Source organism: Vipera ursinii, assembly GCF_947247035.1.
Source record: "Vipera ursinii genome assembly, chromosome: 13".
Taxonomy (NCBI): domain Eukaryota; kingdom Metazoa; phylum Chordata; class Lepidosauria; order Squamata; family Viperidae; genus Vipera; species Vipera ursinii.
In genome coordinates, this window is record NC_139526.1 from 15088847 (window position 1) to 15108090 (window position 19244).

General features: G+C 44.3%; 1 protein-coding gene across 1 annotated transcript; it reads right to left on the reverse strand.

The window, feature by feature from the left end:
* Nucleotides 1-833: 833 nt before the first annotated feature.
* RAC1 (Rac family small GTPase 1) lies at nt 834-19039 on the reverse strand. Its single transcript, XM_083372535.1, has 6 exons — nt 18804-19039; nt 10012-10083; nt 8772-8889; nt 4141-4203; nt 3527-3686; nt 834-2549 (listed from the first exon to the last, which is right to left on the reverse strand). The coding sequence occupies exons 1-6, from the start codon at nt 18836-18838 to the stop codon at nt 2419-2421; spliced, it is 579 nt and encodes a 192-aa protein (XP_083228661.1). The 5' UTR covers nt 18839-19039; the 3' UTR covers nt 834-2418.
* Nucleotides 19040-19244: the final 205 nt, after the last annotated feature.

Sequence of the window (19244 nt, forward strand, 5' to 3'; positions counted from 1 at the left end):
TCCACCTGTTCAGCTTGGTGTGTTTTTATCTTTCAGGGTCATAAACAGGAGGAATTCTGGCAAGAGTGTCACAGCCAGACACGGCGGACATTAGAAATTGTCCCAGAAGTCCACACATCTTAAAAGAGTGGTTAAGGTTGAGAAACAGTGAATTGACTGACAAGTCTGATTATATCCTATTGAAGGAATTTTCTGGCAGTTCCGCAGATCTCGGAAGGAAAACACCAGCCTTAGTCCTTGACTTTCGACTGCAATGGAGCCCAAAATTTCAGTTGCTAAGATGGCGCAAGTGAATTATGCCCCATTTTACGACCTTCCTTTCCAGGGTTCTTAAGCGAACCATTTCAACCGTTAATAACATGGTTGTGAAGTGGAACTGTCTTCCCCCGTCGAATTTGTTTGTCAAAAGGTCAGAAAAGGGAATCGCACAACTCGGGGGGCCAGACAACCGTTACGAGCCAGTTGCCAAGTGTCCCGAGTTTTAATCACTAGACGATGGGGACGTGCAGCGGCTGTGTGAAAAATGGCCATTTAACTCACTTTTTCGGTGCCGTTGTAACTCTGAACGGTCGCTAAATGAGCTTTAGCTACCTGTAGCGGTTTATATATATATATATAATTAGGAAGCAAGAAAAACAAAATCAGACTGGGTTAAGAGACAGGGAAAGAAATCACAGCACAAAGGCCCAGTCCTGCTGTGTCACAACCGGCACAACACATTTTAACTCGCAAAATGCTTCCATTCCCATCATCCCCCGGGGATCGAGAGTCCTGCAAAAGGATGGCACACTTGACACACACACAAAACGCAACTCGAGAGTCCAAACTGTAAACCCGGGTGTGATTTAAGAATTTATTAAGTCATACATGCAAAACAGACTGCTAACTCGCATTACCAAAAAAGATCAATGTAAAAACTTCACAATCTTGCAAATTCCATTTATATATATATTTTATTTATATATATATATATATATGTATATATTTGTTCTAGTAATTGAAAGGGGAAAGGGTTGGGGGAATCAATGTGTTCTTGCCAGCATCTGATATACAGAACCTCATAGGCCTGATTACTGTTATTAGACCAGGTTCCTGAAAAATGTTAAAACGAGCCGTTGTCAGTGTTTAGTAAAGATAATACAGCTTCAGGATACCTGGTAGATAAGAGTCATTAGCCAGAGGGGGGAAAAGTGGAGTGAAATATTAGAAGAAGAAAAAAAAAAGTGGTAGATCAGCTGCCCTCGATTTTTACACCAAATTATCTTGGAAGAAAGCCTTTTAAACCATGTATATAATTAGGATGGGGGGGGGAAGAAGAGAAAGAGAGAATGCTACGTTTGACTACTCTACCTTATCAAAAAAAAAATAAGTGGCTAATATAAATAAAAAAAATGCTTTAAAATACAAATTATATGGGTCAGGAGGAGATTCTATAAGTGTCCAGCAAGAACATGTGAAAAGAGGACCAGCTCAAAGTTGTAATAGGCTTAAAGTCCCACCAGAAAAATATGTATGAATACTCTAGGAAAAAAAACACCGCCAACAACCTGCTCTTCGTTAGCTGCAGGCGGCCTTCTTTTGTGGGGTTTTAATTGTACAAGAGCAAAAAAAAAAAAAAACACAAAACCAACTGGTTTTAAACTAGTGTGTTGACAACGTAGTGTAAATTGATTTTTATAGTGTCAAAATACTGTCTGGCCATTTCCACTGACCGAGTTAGCCGTCTTTCCTCCCAAGAAAATAGTATTCTGCGGAGAAGGAAGACAAATACATTTTGAGGGGGAAAAAAATAGCTATAATCACAGACCTTAGTTGATTTTTTTTGCTTGTTTTTTTTTTTAAAAAAGGGGAGGGTGAATCTGGAGTTGTCGGTTATTGCGTTTGTTCAAGCCTGAAAGGTGGATGTGAAGAAGCTGTCAGACGAACGAGTGCACTTTTTTTTTTTTTTTTGAGACAGGAATATTTCCTTCCTGGGAAAAAGCCCATAAAAAGTGTTGCAATTGCTAATAAACATTAGTATATATATATATATATTTTTAAAGACACCCGCCTGACTTTTTAAAGAAAAAGACAGGTCTGGTGCTTCGCATAACAAAGCACAGCAATCCAAAGAGAGTTAAGGAGCAGAAAGTTTGGCAACAGTTGATTTAAGCGGAGCGAAAAAGGAGGGGGGGGAGAGAGAGAGAGATAAGGCCATTATATAAGTTTGTCTTTTAAAAAAAATCTCTGTAGGAGAATTAAGGAGAAGCTAACTTTTTTAAAAAAAAAACAAAGGGAAGTGTAAGGTGGCTGTTGAAGTTAACCTGAAAGGAAGAGAACCAATTTAATATTTTTTTTTTAAAAAAAAAACAGAAACGCAGGAATGCTCCATTATTCCAAGCAAAGCACAAAAGGTTTCGGAGTGGGTGTGGGGGTTTTTTAGAGCAGCAGGCATTTTCTCTTCCTCTTCTTTACCGGAGGGGGGCACAGAACGGCTCGGATGGCTTCGTCGAAGACGGTCTTGAGGCCCCGCTGTGTAAGCGCTGAGCATTCTAGGTATTTGACTGCACCTGCAAAAAGAGGAAAGACGAGCTGGCTGAAGAAGGCTGGGATTCCCCCAATCCTGAAATTAAAAGGCGGCAGCAGCAGCATTCCTGGCAATAGGAGAAAAGGGAGATTGCACATTGCAATCTGCAATCCTAAAAGGATTTAAATATCGCATCTCACGTGTGTGTGTGTGTGTGTGTGTGTGTGTGTGTGTGTGTGTCTTTTCCTCATCTATCTGTCCATTTTGTCTATCATCTATCTTATCAAATTATCTTTATCTCTCATCAATCCATCACCTATCTCTCGTTATCATCTCTCAAATTATCATCTATCTTTGTCTATCTACCCGGCCATCTTTCGTCTACTTATTGCTTTCCTATCATCTATCTCCTTTATCATCTATCGAATCTTTCATCTATTTAGTTCTATCTTTCTATCCATCCATCCTTCCATCTGTATGTACACATAAATACATAAATCTGTCTATCATCTATTTATCATCATCCATCATCATCATTAATCTCCTATTTCTATCATCTGTGTCTACCTATGGGTCTATTCATCGTGTGTGTGTGGTGTGTGTGTCTGTCTATCATCTATCTATCTATCTATCTATCTATCTATCTATCTATCTATCTATCTATCTATCATCTATCTATCTATCTATCTATCTATCTATCTATCTATCTCTGGAGGAACATTGTCCATAGGGTCGCGATGGGTTGGACACGACTTCACAACTAACAACAACAATCTACCTACCTCCCTCCCTCCCTCCCTCCCTCCCTCCCTCCCTCTCTCTCTCTCTCTCTCTCTCATCAATCTTATATCTTTAAAAGGTATGGACTCCCAACTCCCAGAATTCCTGGCTGGGGAATGGGAATTCTGGGAGTTGAAGTCTACACCTCTTAAAAGTTGCCAACTTTGGAAAACACTGTTCTATAGCCTCAATCCAGAGAGACTCTGAAAAACAGCCCTGCAAAGGGGGCCAAAGGCCTACCAATCTCCTTTGCCATGGCAAGGCCTTGTGGGTAGGTGATCGGCGTCAGCTTCTTCTCCTTGAGTTTTTCGATAGTGTCTTTGTCATCTCGGAGATCAAGTTTGGTTCCCACTAGGATGATGGGGGTATTGGGGCAGTGGTGTCGCACTTCTGGATACCACTGCAGAAAAAGGAAAACAAACAACGGTCAGATTGCTCTGCCTGGAAAACCAAGCGATGTCAAAAGAGAGAGATGAAGCCAACTTCCCAGATTCTTAAGGCGTGCCAACTAATGGGGCCTAGCACTGCTTCAAAAAAAAAATAAATCCACACGTAAACAGAAGGAAGCAAAACAAGAGCTCAGAGTATAATTTCACCGTGAGCTTGACTAGCAGTCCACGAGAGGAAAAATAACTTTTGCCACTTAGCTTTGGTCTTTAATATTAAAACACAGTGTGGCAGACTGTATACTGGTTCCATTTCCCCCCAAAAAAATAAATAAAAATTCTTTCATTTATTAAAGCCACCTTTTGCTATTCACTGAGCTGCTTGACCAATTCAATTTTCTGCTGTTAATCATCTAGGTCTCTCTTAAAAGAAAGGAGAGGAGAAACCACGAAGACGCTTTGACTCACCTTTGCACGGACATTTTCAAAGGATGCTGGGCTCACAAGGGAAAAGCAAATTAGGAACACATCCTGCAAAACAATACCGTCAAAATCTCAGTCCCCAGGGATTTGACAAGACTTCCACATACCTAGCTCCACTTAGGAGTTCTAATTACCAAGGAAGAGCAAGATTGGGCTGGCAAGATAGAATATGTCAAAATTATGCTGCTTCGGCACTCAAAATGGCATTAAATACTAGCAGACAAGAAATACTACAGGAATGAAAAGACCCATCAAACAATAAATATTTATCCCGCCTTTATTATTTTAAATAGCTCAAGGCAACTAACATAGCTAATACTCCTCCTTCCTCCTCGTTTCCACACAACAGCCCTGTAAAGTGGGCTGGGCTGAGAGAGGCCCAAAGTCACCCACCTCAGTTTTCATGCCCAAGACAGGACTAGAACTCTCAGTCTCCTGGTGACTGGCCAAAAGTCACCCAGCGGTTTCATGCCCAAGACGGGACTAGAACTCTCTGTCTCCTGGTGATTGGCCCAAGGTTACCCACCTGGCTTTCATGCCTAAAGCAGGACTACAACTCACAGTCTCCTAGCGATTGACCCAAGGTTACCCAGCTGACTTTCACGCCTAAACTGGAACTAGAGCTTACTGTCTCCTGGTTTTTTTTTTATCCTGGTGCTTTTGCCACTAAACCAGGCTGCGTTTGGGCTGTGCACTGTATTAAATCGCACGTTACGTTAGTCGTCCTCACTTCGCTGTTCTGTCAAGTGTCAGCCGCTCAGCCAATATACAACTTTAGTTTTATTTATTTATTTATTTGGTTTTATATACCGCCCTATTCCCGAAGGACTCCGGGCGGTTTACAGGGCAAAATTTAAAAGACAATATACAAGTTGAAATAGAAATAGAATTAGTTTTCTTTTAACACCACCAACCAGCCACTTTAGAGGCTGGCGTTTCGTCTCCCAACATTTGCTCCAGACCAAATCCGAGGTTAGCCCACCGTTCACAAATGCCATTCCTCAAACTTCAAAAAAACAACAACCCTCTTACGCTTACACCAGATGTTTTCCCCTGCGCATCAACAGCTGGGCTGCTAAAAATCAGAGAACCCTCAGGGGTGTTAGTTGATTTGAGCTGCAGCTCCTGAGGCCTTCACTGTTAAGCATTGGCAACCGTAATTAACCATGCGTTCAGGTAACGGGGTGGAAAATGGGTGGAAAGTAGGCATGCTCCCATAATGCCCCACAGCTCCTCTCGCTGGCTGGCTCCTGCCCAGACCCTCTCCTTCCCCATCATCCCCAGCCTCTCAGAAGGAAGTGGCTTTTGTAAACGCTTGGATTTAACTGTTTGTTAAGGGACCCTTACCTAGAGCAGGGGTGTCCAACCTTGGCCGTTTGAATTTCAACTCCCAGAATTCCCCAGCCGGCATATCTGAAGTTCACAGGTCTTAAAAGTGGCCAAAGTTGGACGCCCCTGACCTACAGGGGCAGGAAGGTGCCAGAGGAGAGGAAGCCAGTTTTAGGGCCGCAGAAGTAGCAAAGATGAAGACGGTGCCCCCGAAAAAGTGCTTTGGAACGTAATGGATGAAAGCGTTACATACGCAGAGTGGCTGACGCTTCCCACTGGGAGTTAAATCCTTACCATTCGTTCCTTCAACCTAGTAATAGCACGAGACAACTTGGGTTAATGTTAGGAGAGGCTGGAGAAAATGCTCTTTGGCTCAGTGGCTGAAAGCCACGCTCCCGGGATTGCATGGCTTCAGAACGGCGAGGGGTCAGGTCTTAGGGCCCAAGCGGGCCACGTTTTTACTTTCCAATTCCTCTCCTTGTAGAAAACTAATCCAGAGAGGCACTTAATTCTAGCCTCAGCTTTTCTGCAGGGAAGATTTCCTACACAAACAGAGGATTTCCTTGTGTGTGCGTTATTGTTCCCCCCCCCCCAAAGAGAAATGCTTTTGTACTTAGGGACGTTCAAAAACTATCTGCCCAAAGGGGAAGGGGTTTCGATAGAAGAAAACCTGCGACAAAATTCGAACGTTTAATGTGACTTATATATTATTGTCCATTGGACTTCTTTCCGGTGGTCATCCATGTGCAAATGTGTGACCCTTTTGGGGGGGGAGGGGGGACTTCCCCCACACACCCCACCCCAAGAACCTGCTTCTGAAATTTAATACAAGTTTTACCAAACCCATTTACAAAGAGATTACAGAACTTTCTAACTGCTAAAGGCGCCTGGGATCCTTCTCCAGGCTCAAGATATCACCTTACCCTGAGGTTATAGGTTTTTTGCAGGGAGAAGTTGAGACAGCTCGTTACGCAACGTGGAGAGAGGTACCTTACCATATTAAAAAGTGTGATGAATGCAGCATTCCAGAGAAGCAAGGGACAATGCAGCTCGGAGTTTTCATGTGAGTGAAAAAAGAGGGCAAAGACAGCTCCTCCCTAACTGTTCCCAGAGTATTTGCTTGGGGGGGGGGGTAGGAGAGTCTAACCGTGGCAATTTTAAGACCTGTGGACTTCAATTCCCAGAATTCCCCAGCCAGCCAAATCCCATCTAAGGTCTGCAGCAAGATGGGTGTTATTGCTGCTTTTGGTAAGAGTTGCTTGTTCGGTGTGCTGCTGGCTGGGGAATTCTGGGAGTTTTTTATTTTATTTTTTTAATTTTAATTCCATTTATATCCCGCCCTTCTCCGAAGACTCAGGGCGGCTTACAAGCTTAGCAGTAGCCTTCATTCTATGTATATGCCTGCTTATTAGGGCTTTCACACACACACACACCAAGCGGCATTATTACAAAGTCAGCTTAATTGCCCCCAACAATCTGGGTCCTCATTTGACCTACCTCGGAAGGATGGAAAGCTGAGTCAACCTTGAGCCTGGTGGGACTCGAACCTGCACTAATTGCGGGCAGCTGGTGTTACTTAAGGAGGCATTAGCCCACTGCTCCACCAAGGCTCTGGTTGAAGTCCGCAAGTCTTAAAATCGCCAAGGTTAGTCACGCTTGCTTAGGACTGTGGATTATATCCGACGGGGAATTATGTCGGCCATGCTGGCTGGGGAACGCTGGGAGTTGAAGTTTACAAGTCTTAAAATTGCCAAGGTTAGTCACGCTTGCTTAGGACTGTGGATTATATCCGACGGGGAATTATGTCGGCCATGCTGGCTGGGGAACGCTGGGAGTTGAAGTTTACAAGTCTTAAAATTGCCAAGGTTAGTCAACGCCTGCTTTATGGGGATGATAGCAAGTTTCCGATTCAATTTTTATGATTACAGCCAAAGGCGGCCACCCATAAGTCAAACATCCAAATAAAACTAAACATCACAAGAGGGCACAGCGATACATCGCAATCAATGATGCAATCGATGGGTGACCAAGTCGGTCTGCCTAGTTTTACAGGCGGTCTTATCAAAAACAAGCTATCTTCAGAAGACTGAATCATACTGACCGGACAACAGGTAGCAAGTTTTAGTTTGGCAAGATCCTGTCTGCAGGTGAAGCACAATTAAGGACGTCGTCGGCTTAGAAGAATCACAGTGTGTTTTGTCTTTTTTTGGGGGGGGGGAGCCCGAGGCCAGCGCTTTTTCAGCAATCTTAGAAAACAAGCGGGGCTGGCGAGTTATTCAACTCGCCTTTGATTTGTTTTTGAGCCTATTAACAAAGGAGAAGGGAGAGGCCAAACAATGGCTCCTGGTGCCGCTTCCCCACTCCGCTACACTTCATCGGCCTGCTCTCCCCTGGTCATCTGATTGCTGTCCCAGAAGAAAAAAAAAAACCCACTTCTCTGGAACAAAAGAAGTCTTTCCCCCTACCCACCCCTCCTTTTTTCCCTGGCAGTTTTTCTCGGAAGCAGCAAAGCCGTCGACAAAAGGGTTCTGCCCAGCTCGCTTTTCCTCAAGGCCAAAGCAAGCCACAGAAAGTGACTTTCCCGGAGTGTGTTACGTGTAAAACGGTTAAGTGAGCGAGTGAAGGAGGAGAAGTTCGCAGGACTGAACGGTCGAGCGTTCCCGCGGGAAGGGCGGCAGGAGGGGGGGAAAAACTGCACGGATCGAAGAGCCAGGAAAATATTTCTTGTCGTCTTATGGGAAGTGTGTGAATTATTTTAGTTTAGTTTTCAGAAGAGTAAGCTCAGGAGTGTGAGCAATAAGCAACTAAAGACAGGAGAGAGAGGGAAAGCAATCAGATTGGAGCGTAGCCCTTTTATGACTCGTGGGCTTCAACTCCCAGAATTCCTCAGCCAGGCACGTGTGCCTGGCTGAGGAATTCTGGGACTTGAAGCCCACGAGTCATAAAAGGGTCACGTTGGATGTCCCCTGCATTAGAGGGAAGCTTTGTCATTCCAGCCCTTGAATGTTAAAGGCTTGATTTCTCGCAATTTTACTGGAATCGCCGCCAATCCCAGCGTCGCACAAGGCTGCTGGAGAAGGAGAGAGAATAGTTTATGCACAAGATTTAGTTAGGGCTTGCAGGACAGGGCAGGATGACTACAGGCGTGGTGGAAATTGCGATGCGGGCTTGTAAAAGGTTTGGGACGGTGGGTTAGTTCGTTTTATGCTACAACTAGAAGCTTCTCTGACTGTCAGCAAGCCTGTAAGAAGACGACACGGACACGTCAGCCACCGTATAAAGCTTACTGTTTGGGGGTAAGACAACGGGCGTAGTCGGTCATAGTCTTCTTGTCCAGCAGTGTCCCACAAGCCCAGGTTGACCGGCTTCCCATCGACCATGACATTGGCAGAGTAATTGTCAAATCTGCCAGGGAGCAGAAAAACAACAACAACAACAACACAAATTAGCACATTCTTATAGGTTTTCTGCTCGAAATGTCAACCTAGTCCCTGATGACGTTACCTAGTTTAGGTAATCAAGAAAACAAGCAACAAGGACCCCTCAGTGTCCACTTTGGGTCCCGAGGGCTTGTTCAGGATGATAGGAGGACTGTTTGTTAAGGTTTGGCCTGCTTCAAAGGGCGATTGTCTTTTAGGTTTTTATCTGAAGAAAGTTGGAAGTGATTTCCCCCCCCCCACCAAAAAAAGTTTCTTCCCCTGTTTGCTGGCAGGCCCCACGCTTGCTTTTCCCCCGACCCTTTTTAAAAATACTTTTCTAAACCTTAATAAAGAAACAGCACGTTCTCTCCCAACCCAGCCCACGTCAGAGCACGTGCAGCTTAAAACAACACGTCTGTAAGAGCTTTAAGCCCAAGCATGGAGGGCACCTTCTCCTTCGAATGATAAAATGAAGAGAAACCGTGCCATCTTAAAGATGGGAAATTGTACATTTTCAGACTGGACTTTGGTCCACGAAACCTTGGGTCTTTCAGATGCTGAAAGCGTCCTGTTCCCCCCCCCCCACAAACTGATCTCTCCAAAAACTGGTAAATGTGCTTCCGTAATTTGACATTGTGATATTTCTTTTTTTTAAAAAAAAAAAAAGCTCCTTATGATAGTAATCTATATTAAACGAATGCAGAATGGTTTCAACGCCTTAAAACAGCGCACATATTTCAATGCATGAGGCCCAAGGCACAGGAAACCTCTCCCAAATGAGTTATATTAAAACAAATGATAACGAAAGTTGGATTTCGGTCAATAGATACTGCTCAAGAATCCTCAGGCATTGCCAACTTCTGACATGCTATTTTTTTTATTTTATTTTTTTGCAAACCACTCATTGGGAGTAAGGCAAGGAGCAAACTGAATAAATAAAATGCTAATTTTCCAGATGGAGAGCAGTACAAAGACTGTAACCCAAAAAACATTTGTGCCAAAAAATACTACTTAAAGCCCAGCTCCACTAATATGAAGCAACCCAATCAAGCGTCTTTACGGTCTTTGGAATGCTTAAAAACGCTCAAGGGGAAAAAAAAATACTCACACAGTTGGTATATATTCTCCAGGAAATGCATTGGTTGTGTAACTGATGAGTAGGCATGTTTTACCTACAGCACTGTTAAAGAGAGAGAGGGGGGGGAGAGATGAAAATCACCATAAGAAATTATTCATGTGATGGAGAGAACAAGGAAGCCATTCAGCAGAGAAAACTCGCTTTTTATTAGCACTTGAATTTAAACAAGATAAAATCTAATCCTTTAAACTGTTATACATTTATGATATATTTCTGCCAAGTCAGATAAAGGATTCAAAGTCTTTAAAATTCAGACTTGGCTGAACTCACACTTCAAATACAGCTTTCTTGCAGGCTGCCAATTTGTAGACCTGGCCAGCTTTGGCCAACTGACATTCTAGCTTTCCGCAAACATAGAACCTTGACACTTGATTTGGTGAATTTTCAGGAGAACCTACAGATGGCTGGTATGGAGGGCTGGAGACTGGGGTGGGGAATCTTAACTCTTTCTGCAATGTTAATTCAAGTTGTGAAGCCAGAATTTATCATCCCAGCTTTTGGGTTTATTAGGGCCATTTTGATTTTCTTAGCCTGCGGGTGGACTGCGATTTCTGGGGTTTGCAAAGTCCTCGAGAGGAAAAAAGCCTGTGCATCAGTTTAAAGCAGAACGTCTGTTTTGAAAGAACCGTTGCTTCCTGTGAGGCACGTGTGGGCTGAGTGACTTAGCACGCATTGCTGTGCATTTAAAGCTTGCGAAGCCTAAATTAATGGAACAAGTGGAATTTCGTGTGGCAAAGGAAAAAAAAAAAAGAGAGAGCCACCGCGGGGAGAAGCGTAATCAGCAGAGCAAGAAAAACACCCACAAAGCACACCACATTTTCAGGGAACAGAGATTTCTTGAGCTTTTCACTTTTCAAGTCAGAGGGGATCGTGTATTCAAGCAGGATCTGGTGAATTGGCTCACTTCTCCTGGTAGTGAAAGAAGACAGGAAACAATGGAAAGAGAACACGTGTGCTATTTTCATCAACAGAGCACAGGCTGAAGTCCTGCTGAATACACTGCGAAGGCACCAGAGCCCTAATTGTACCACTCAGTGTGGACTTTTGAATGACATCATTATTTTAAAGTAATGGATTGACAGAAGGGTTTTTTTATTATGATTATTTCCCTCAGCCGAAGTGAGAGAAAAGCACGGCTAGAAATTCAAACAGAAGATCTCTGAGATATATTGTGTGTGTGTGTGTGTGTGTACATATACATACGTATACACACACACATATACACAAACACACATGAATGAGCCGATTGCAGTAAAATGAGTTGTTTTCTGTCGTGCATCCATTGCTTTCCCCTCCTAATAAAAATTGGATTTTTCAGTTGCCCTGAAAAAAAAAAAATTATCTCCATCTCCAGATAATGTCACTTTTTTATTGTTTTTTCCCCCCCTGTGGGTGGAAATTCTTAAGTCGTTCTGGTATGGCTGCAAGGCGACCAGGAATTTTTCTTCCAAATTAAAAACAAACAAACTTTAAAAAAACACCTAAAATTGCTAGCAGCTTTGAAAATGTTCTGATTCCGGGGGAGTGGGGAAATAGGTGGGGGGGCTACGGTGTCTTAAGCATAACATCCAAAGGTCTCCTTCCTTGCAGAAGGGAATATCTGTAGATGGGGGGGTTGAACTGTGCTTGGTGCTCTCCGAGGTGGTTGGGGGGGTGGTTTGCAGACGTTTCATGACCCAACTAGGTAACAATATCAGTGCTAGAAGGGGGTCAGGTTTGCGTTCTGTTTATTAGCCTTCTGACCCTGATGATGCTACCTAATTGGGAAACATCTGTGAGAAGACCACCTCAGGAAGCACCAAGGACAGCATGAAGCATAGTGGGCTATGCACTGCAGGCTTCACCTATAGTGGGCTATGCACTGCAGGCTTCACCAGTGTTCCAGTGAATGTGGATTTGCTGGCAGGAGCTTTTAAATGGACCTGTTCTTCTTGCCCTGCTTTTAAGACGCTGCCTCTGCTCTGGGATCATTCTACTGTATTCCTAATACCAAATCAGCCATTTCGTAAGTAAATAAATCGGCACTCTTCTCTCCTTCAACCTGTTAAACGTTTCTGAGTAGCAAATCTCTCTCGGGTTTCCTACAAGACAAGAAACTTTCAGGACCACTCCAAAGCCTTTGAAAAGAGGAATGAAAGGGTTCAGAGGTCAAGCATAATGAGGCCATTAAAGCAGCCTCCTCAGTGGTACGAGAGAGTCAGGTCCACGAAGAGAAGGAAATACCCACGAGGACAAACGCCTTTGTTCTATTCTAAATATCCTGTCTTCTAAGCCCGCTGGCTTTTCAGCCCGATGAGTCAGCTCTGTACTTTGTACTCGGTTCCAAGAAGAAAAGTTTTGATTTTTACCTAGATTCTGTAATGATCCTCCGCTGCTTCAAGTAAACAGAAAGAACGCTTCTTGGGGAAGCCAAGTTTTATTTCAGAGGGGAAAAAAATGATGATGCCAATTCTGCTGGACTGTGTTAACTAGTCAAAGACCGGAAGAACTGCAGGCAAACCAGAAAGATGCAGGAATACGGAATGACGACTGGGTTGAATCCTGCAGAGGTTTTTTTTTTTTACTTGGAAAAACAGGCTGACTCGGGAATTTCAACCGTTCTTGTTTATCAATTTACTTCCCTAGGGCCTGAAATTGCGCGTAGAAATCGCAACAGGCCCCTTCGGAAAATAAAAGACAATCCCGAGAAACCCCTGGCTTACTTCACAATTAACATTCGAGGCCGATCTCTCGTTCCCAACCTAATTCCATCAATCGGGCCTGAATTCTTATAATCCCCAGTCATCCAGCCAACGGGTTGGACTAGCTAGGCTAAAGGGAAGGGGGGGGGGTTTCCTGGGAGCGGCAGTCAGCACAAATGGATGGTACTAATCTGGGAACGAACGTTCTGGGCCCACAATTGGTTACCAGTTGTCTTCCGGGTGAGGTTCAAGGTCTTAGTTATGATCTTTAAGTCCCTACATGGCATGGGTCCGGGGTACCTCGGGGACCACCTGCTGCCGGCGTCAACTCCCCTCCGCCCTGTGCGTTCCCACAGAGAGGGCCTCCTCAGGGTGCCTCCGGTCAGGGAATGCCGACTGGCGGCCCCCAGGGGGAGAGCCTTCTCTGTGGGTGCCCCGGCTTTGTGGAACCAACTGCCGGTGGAGCTCCGGATGGCATCGGACCTCCGAACTTTCCGTCGTGGTCTGAAGACCCATTTGTTTGAATTGGCCGGTCTGGCCTGATGGGGGAGTTGGGTTTTAAATTGTCATTTTAGATTGTATTATTGTTTTTTAATTGGGCACTGATTTAATCTTTGTTTTAACTTTTGTATAGTATTGTATTTTTATTTATATGCCCTGTGAACCGCCCTGAGTCCCCAGGGAGAAGGGCGGTATATAAATTAAATAAAACATAAACATAAAACAAAACAAACAATGTTAAAAAGCCAGCGTTGGGATCCCTCCTCACTTCCCCAACCAAAGTAAAAAGCTGATTGCAGCTGAACATCTCTGCGCAAGAAGACACAGCCGACAGCAGAGGCTCCAAAATGGGACTGAATAAGCTATTCGCTTTATTCGAGGAGCTGCTCTGCAAGGCAGAGCTAATGATCCAACACTGGCCAGTGTGATTTTTCTGATTCCCCCGCCCTTTTTTTTTTTTTTGCAGGGCAGCTAAGAAACTTTCTCTCCTTTGTCTTTGCAGCCGGGGTTTTTTGGAAGGGGGGGGAGGAGGAGAGGGATAGAGAGAGAGAAAGGAGAAAAAAAAAAACAACCAGGAAAAGGTCGCTCTCGTATATCAAACCTCGTTTCCTGGAATGTGAGACCGTGTGTCAGCTTCTCAGCAAAGACCAAACATCGTAGGAAAAGGGGTGAACGCCGTAAATCGGCTTTAAATTACCACTGCTCATCGGGCTGAAAAGTTGTGGGAAACTTTTTAAAAAGTCATGGTCTTGAAGTGTTGTGTGTGTGTGTGTGTGTGTGTGTGTGTGCGGTGGGGGGAATAGAGAAGTGGCCGCTGTTGTGAGGGGCCGAGGAGACAAATAGGAGGGGGTCTTAAAAGCTGCTCCGTTTAAGCACATATGGTTCCAATTGCTGCAGGGAAGGAAGCAAAAGAGCCTTGGTGGAGCAGTGGGCTAAGGCCTCCTTAAGTAACACCAGCTGCCTGCAATTATTGCAGGTTCGAGTCCCACCAGGCTCAAGGTTGACTCAGCCTTCCATCCTTCCCAGGTAGGTAAAATGAGGACCCAGATTGTTGGGGGCAATTAAGCTGACTTTGTAATAATGCCGCTTGGGGGTGTGTGTGAAAGCCCTAATAAGCAGGCATATACATAGAATGAAGGCTACTGCTAAGCTTGTAAGCCGCCCTGAGTCTTCGGAGAAGGGCGGGATATAAATGGGATTAAAATAAATAAAATAAATAAATAAATAAAAAGGGCGTTTCGAAGTAAACCGTTGGGTGTTCTTTCCATTATCATCCCCCCCACATTTTACCTATTAGATCATGATGCCAAGAAGAAGGTGGGGCCCAGACCCATGCTGATTTTGGCAATACTTTACATAGCATTACAGGGTCAGGAATTAACCGCAGGAACATGCATTTCATCTTTTTTTTCTCCACTTCTCGGAATGGAGTCCACAGCTGTCTTTTGCAATGGGGAAAGGCAGATACTCAAGCAGGAAATCCACAAGGCAGCGTTCGCCAACCTTGGTTGATGGACTTCAAGTCCCAGAATTCCACGGTCTGCAGAGCCGTTGCTGAGAATTCTGGAAGCTGAACCTTGAATTTGCCATGGTTGGGAAGCATTAGAGTGTTTTTTTTATTTTATTTTATGATGTTCAGGTTCCCAAAATCCCACTATTGATACTGAGCTTGTCCTCCTTAAGAAAAAGAATACTAGAACGGGGGAAGGAGGAAATTTATATTCCACATTATGAAACCTCAACCTCTTTTAAATTGTGTTCAGTTTATTGGGTGTGTTGTTAATAGCCGAAGGTGAGCAAAATGAAAAATGCTAACTATCAGAAGCAGACAGCATTAGAAACAATGACACCCAGTTACAAAATGTGCTTATCTGTGAATTGGGAGGCCTAGACAGATAAGGATAAAATTTTATCCCAATTTCGCTCATAAAGTAAGTTTTTTTCCAAACCGTTCCAAACTCTTTTAAGTTACGTTTTAGAGAATCAGCAAAAGATATTATGGTATAAAAAATGCATAAAAAGAAGTAGTAACGTACAATAATTGTTTAGCAATGTATTTCTCTTGGGAAACAAAAGCTGCACAGCCCAAAGAACTAAATTTTGTGCACGATAAACTGCACCAAATTCAACATAAAAGAAAATATCTGGTAAATCCCCCTCCACTCTCAAGCCAAATCAAATGTCAATAAAGGCAGGGCTAGAAAAGTATTTTAAATACTTGAGAACTAGAATCATAAGTTAGGATACTATCCAGAGCTATTAAAAAAAAACCCTTAAATTTTAGACATCATTATTTCACTTTAGGGGGTGTGGCTGCACAGGCATCTGGGGCATTTTTGAAAGTCATCTGAATCCCTTTGGAAAAGAAAAGAAAAACATACCTCTTTTCCGAAATTCAAATTCTAAAACTAAAAAACTAAAATTGAAAAGCAAGCCACATTTTCGATGCCTGAACCGCACCATTTCCTCATTCTCAAAGGTAAGTTGCTCCTCAAATTTAGGCAGATTGTGGATAAGGTTTCAGGGAATTGTTAAAGAGTTCAAAATACATCACAGCTTGACTCGTCCGTTACGTTAATAGTGATAAAAAAGTTGTGCATAACTATCTCTGTAAGACAGAACATCCACAACTAATCTCGCCATGATCCCCCCCTTTAAAAAAAAAAAGTGTGTTCATCTCACTACAGTTCATTTCTTTCCGTTTCCAAACTGATTTATCTCAAAAGGCTCCGTGCAGGAAGCACAACTTCTCCGAAAATATTTTGGGAAGGTGCCAGTTGCTCAATAGGGTCTGGCTTCTTTATAAAGATAGCTGAGAATAGTCTTAAAATAACTCCAGCCTTTGGAGAGGGAAAAAAATGTTCCTTTTGTCAGCCACAAAACAAAGCAAAGTTTCATATTCTTGAGAAACTGCCAAAGAAAGGCAAAAAGCAGCCCAACGCAGCACACAACAGCAGTCACCCAATGGTTAGGGATTCTGCCCAGTACACACTTCAACAAAATCTACACACACATATCTCCAACTCCATGTTTGAAGCCTCCTCAGCAGCCTTGATAACTTTTCAGGAAAGAAAATCTAGCCCTCTCTACAAAAGCTGATCCATCTTTATATCTTAGGGGCATTTATACTAGGTCCATGTAAACTCTGGGCTTGCTTACCATAGGGGGGAAAAAAAGCTCTTTTTTGAAGAAATAACTGTAGAAAATTTCTCTAGTTTTCCCATTTTAACTCATCCCCCAATTAGAGAACAAAGAAAGAAAGCCAGGGATCTTTCTATTGAGAAACTGCCCCACAGCAAAAGACAAAGGTTTAACCCTTCTCTTACAATTTAAGGAGTGCCTTAGGGCTTCACTTATTAAAATCGGCTTGATCAGGACAATTGCATAAGAAACTATAAATCAGGATCAGGAAAACAATGTCAGGTAGGCCTCGACTTACGATCACAATTGAGCTCCATTGCTAAGCCGAGACCGTTGTTAAGCCACTTTTTGCCCCATTTTACGACCTTTCTTGCCACCGTTGCAAAATGAGTCACTGCACTTCTTAAATTGTTAACACAGCGGTTAAGTAAATCCGGCTTTGGCTTTGCTGGTCAGAAGGTCGCAAAAAAAAAAAAAAAAAAAAGGTGATCACATGACCCCAGGACATCGAAACTGTGGTAAATATGAATTTGTTGCCAAGCATCTGAATTTTGGTCCCATGACCCTGGGGATGTTGCAACAGTTGCGAGTGTGAAAAAAGGTCACAAGTCAACTTATTTTCAGTGCCGTTATAACTTCGAGCGGTCACTAAATGAACCGCTGTAAGTCGAGGACTGCCTGTAATGCTTCCAATGTAGCCGAGCCGGAACACAATGCAGGCTTACTGTACTTGGGAACCAGCCCCACTGAAACACAATTCCTCTGGCAGACAAGTCTACCTAGTTTAAGACAGGTTTATGTAATGTCTAGGTAGACTTGCCCTGGGCTATTTAGTAACTCACAGAGAAGTCCCAGCTCCCAGGAACAAATTGCAGAGATATCTGGGCTGGGATCTTGCATAGGTGAAGGAACAAGCTTCAATTAATGGAGTAATAATTAGTCAGGATTTGGAGTAGGGAGGCCTAAAGTAGAGTAAAACTTATTCTAACTCTCCCAAGTAGCCTTCCTAACCTGGCGCTGGGAGATGGGCTGGCCTGCAAGCCTCCACCAGCGAGATTTTATTGTATCTCTTTATTGTAAAATTAATGCCCCAAATTGTAATCCAACCCGAACAAAGAACGCCCCCATTGGAGAAGGCTGCCAAAAAGAAAGAAAAGAGCCGACAACTAAACAGACATAAAACAACCCAGCTCTACATTACTGGCGTTTCCTGTAGCTAAAGGTTGGGGAAAAAGAGAAAGGAATGGAAACTCAAGCAAAAAGAAGCTAATGGAAAAAAAACCCCAAAAAATTGGGGATGGAGGAGATCAAGTAGAGCTACTTAAATACAATTATCCAGAGTTGTTGAGAATCCGGCGACACACCCACCCCTTTAACCAATGCATCATTTTTAAATGCATTTCCAAATCTTGCTGGCAAATATGTCCATATCTTTCCCTGCTACATTTGGCATTTTCTTCACCTTCCTCTCCCTCTTCCTAAAAAGTTCTTTTCTTTTCTTCTCCCCCCCCCGAAAAGGCAACGGGACTGTCTTGCTTCCGCCGCCCCCCCAAGAAGCTTCTTCCGTTCTGCTTAGCTGCAACTTGAAGAAACCTCCCGGATGAGAAGCAAAACGTTTTCAAAACGAAGTTGCCTTTTGGAGGTGAAAAAAGAAAGGGGAAAAAAAAAAGCATTTTTGGGAACAACCATGACCTGGAATGGATGATGGGAGAACTCCCATACACTCTTATTTGTCTGAAATGGTATAGGGTTGCCTGCCTGAGCAGGGGGTTGGACTAGATGACCTCCAAGGTCCCTTCCAACTTTATTATTATTATTATAATAAAACTTTCATTTATTAAAACACGAACCTCAGTCAACTGAACATTCAAACTAACTGGCACAAACGGTTGACACAGGTAGCTGGCATTATATATTATTATTATTATTATTATTATTATTATTATTATTATTATTACTATTATTACTATTATTATTATTATCATTATTATTCTTCCATCATTTTGAGACCTAAAATGGACCTAATATAAAGGCTACCCTATACAAAACCACACCCCACCCACCCACCCCGCTTGGGAAGGTAAAAGAAGAGAGGGGGAAACCCCACTTTTCTGCCCTCCATTGTGGCCAATTTAAACAACCCCCCCCCCCGTTTTAAAGCACATTTTTGAATGGAGAAGAGGCGATCTCATCCTGGCGTCTCTCGGAGAGGAACCCCCCAGCCTTTCAGGGTCCATATTCAGGCCTGGGGGGTTGTGGGGTGTTGGGGGAGAGGATGAGGGGAGAGCTTGGATTTCCCCACCCCCCAAATCCCCGGGCTGGACTCCAACTCTCATAAGGCGCAGCCGGCGCCGGCCCGGCCGAGTCGGCTCCCCTCAGCCCCGGCGGTGTGTCTCTGTGTGTGTGTGTGTGTGTGGTGGGGGGGTCTCCAGTACTCACCCGTCGCCCACCACCACACACTTGATGGCCTGCATGGGGGCGGCTGCTCGGTCGGGGCGAGCGTGGGCGGAAGGGAAGGCCCTGGGCGGCCTCGGCTTGTCCCTCGGCCTTCGGCTGCTGCTTCCCCTTGGAAGGAACCGCGCTGAGGGCCCGGCGAGGAGGGCGGCGGCGGGAGCGGAGGAGGCAACGGCCACCACCCAAAGCGCGGGGCGGGCGACTGAGGCGAGCGCGGAGGAAACCGGAAGCGGCCGCTCCGCTCACTTCCGGCCGCGGGCCATCCGCGCGGGAGACCCACCCACCCACTCCTCCTCAGCCCCGCCCACCCCTCTCTCAAGGCCCGCCTTGCGGAAGGCCTTCCCGACGCAAGGCCGCGCGGCGCCCGAATGGGGAGAAGGGGGCGGGGTCGAGGCGCTTCGGGAGCTTCCGCCGCCTCTCCGGCCA

What these genes read in the sequence shown, in the direction of transcription:
- RAC1 (XM_083372535.1), bottom strand. Translation starts at nt 18,838, where the DNA reads ATGCAGGCCATCAAGTGTGTGGTGGTGGGCGACGG. An exon ending in TGTGTGGTGGTGGGCGACGG is followed by an intron (nt 10,084 to 18,803) that starts GTGAGTACTGGA and finishes TCTCTTTAACAG; the next exon opens with TGCTGTAGGTAAAACATGCC. An exon ending in GGAGAATATATACCAACTGT is followed by an intron (nt 8,890 to 10,011) that starts GTGAGTATTTTT and finishes GCTCCCTGGCAG; the next exon opens with ATTTGACAATTACTCTGCCA.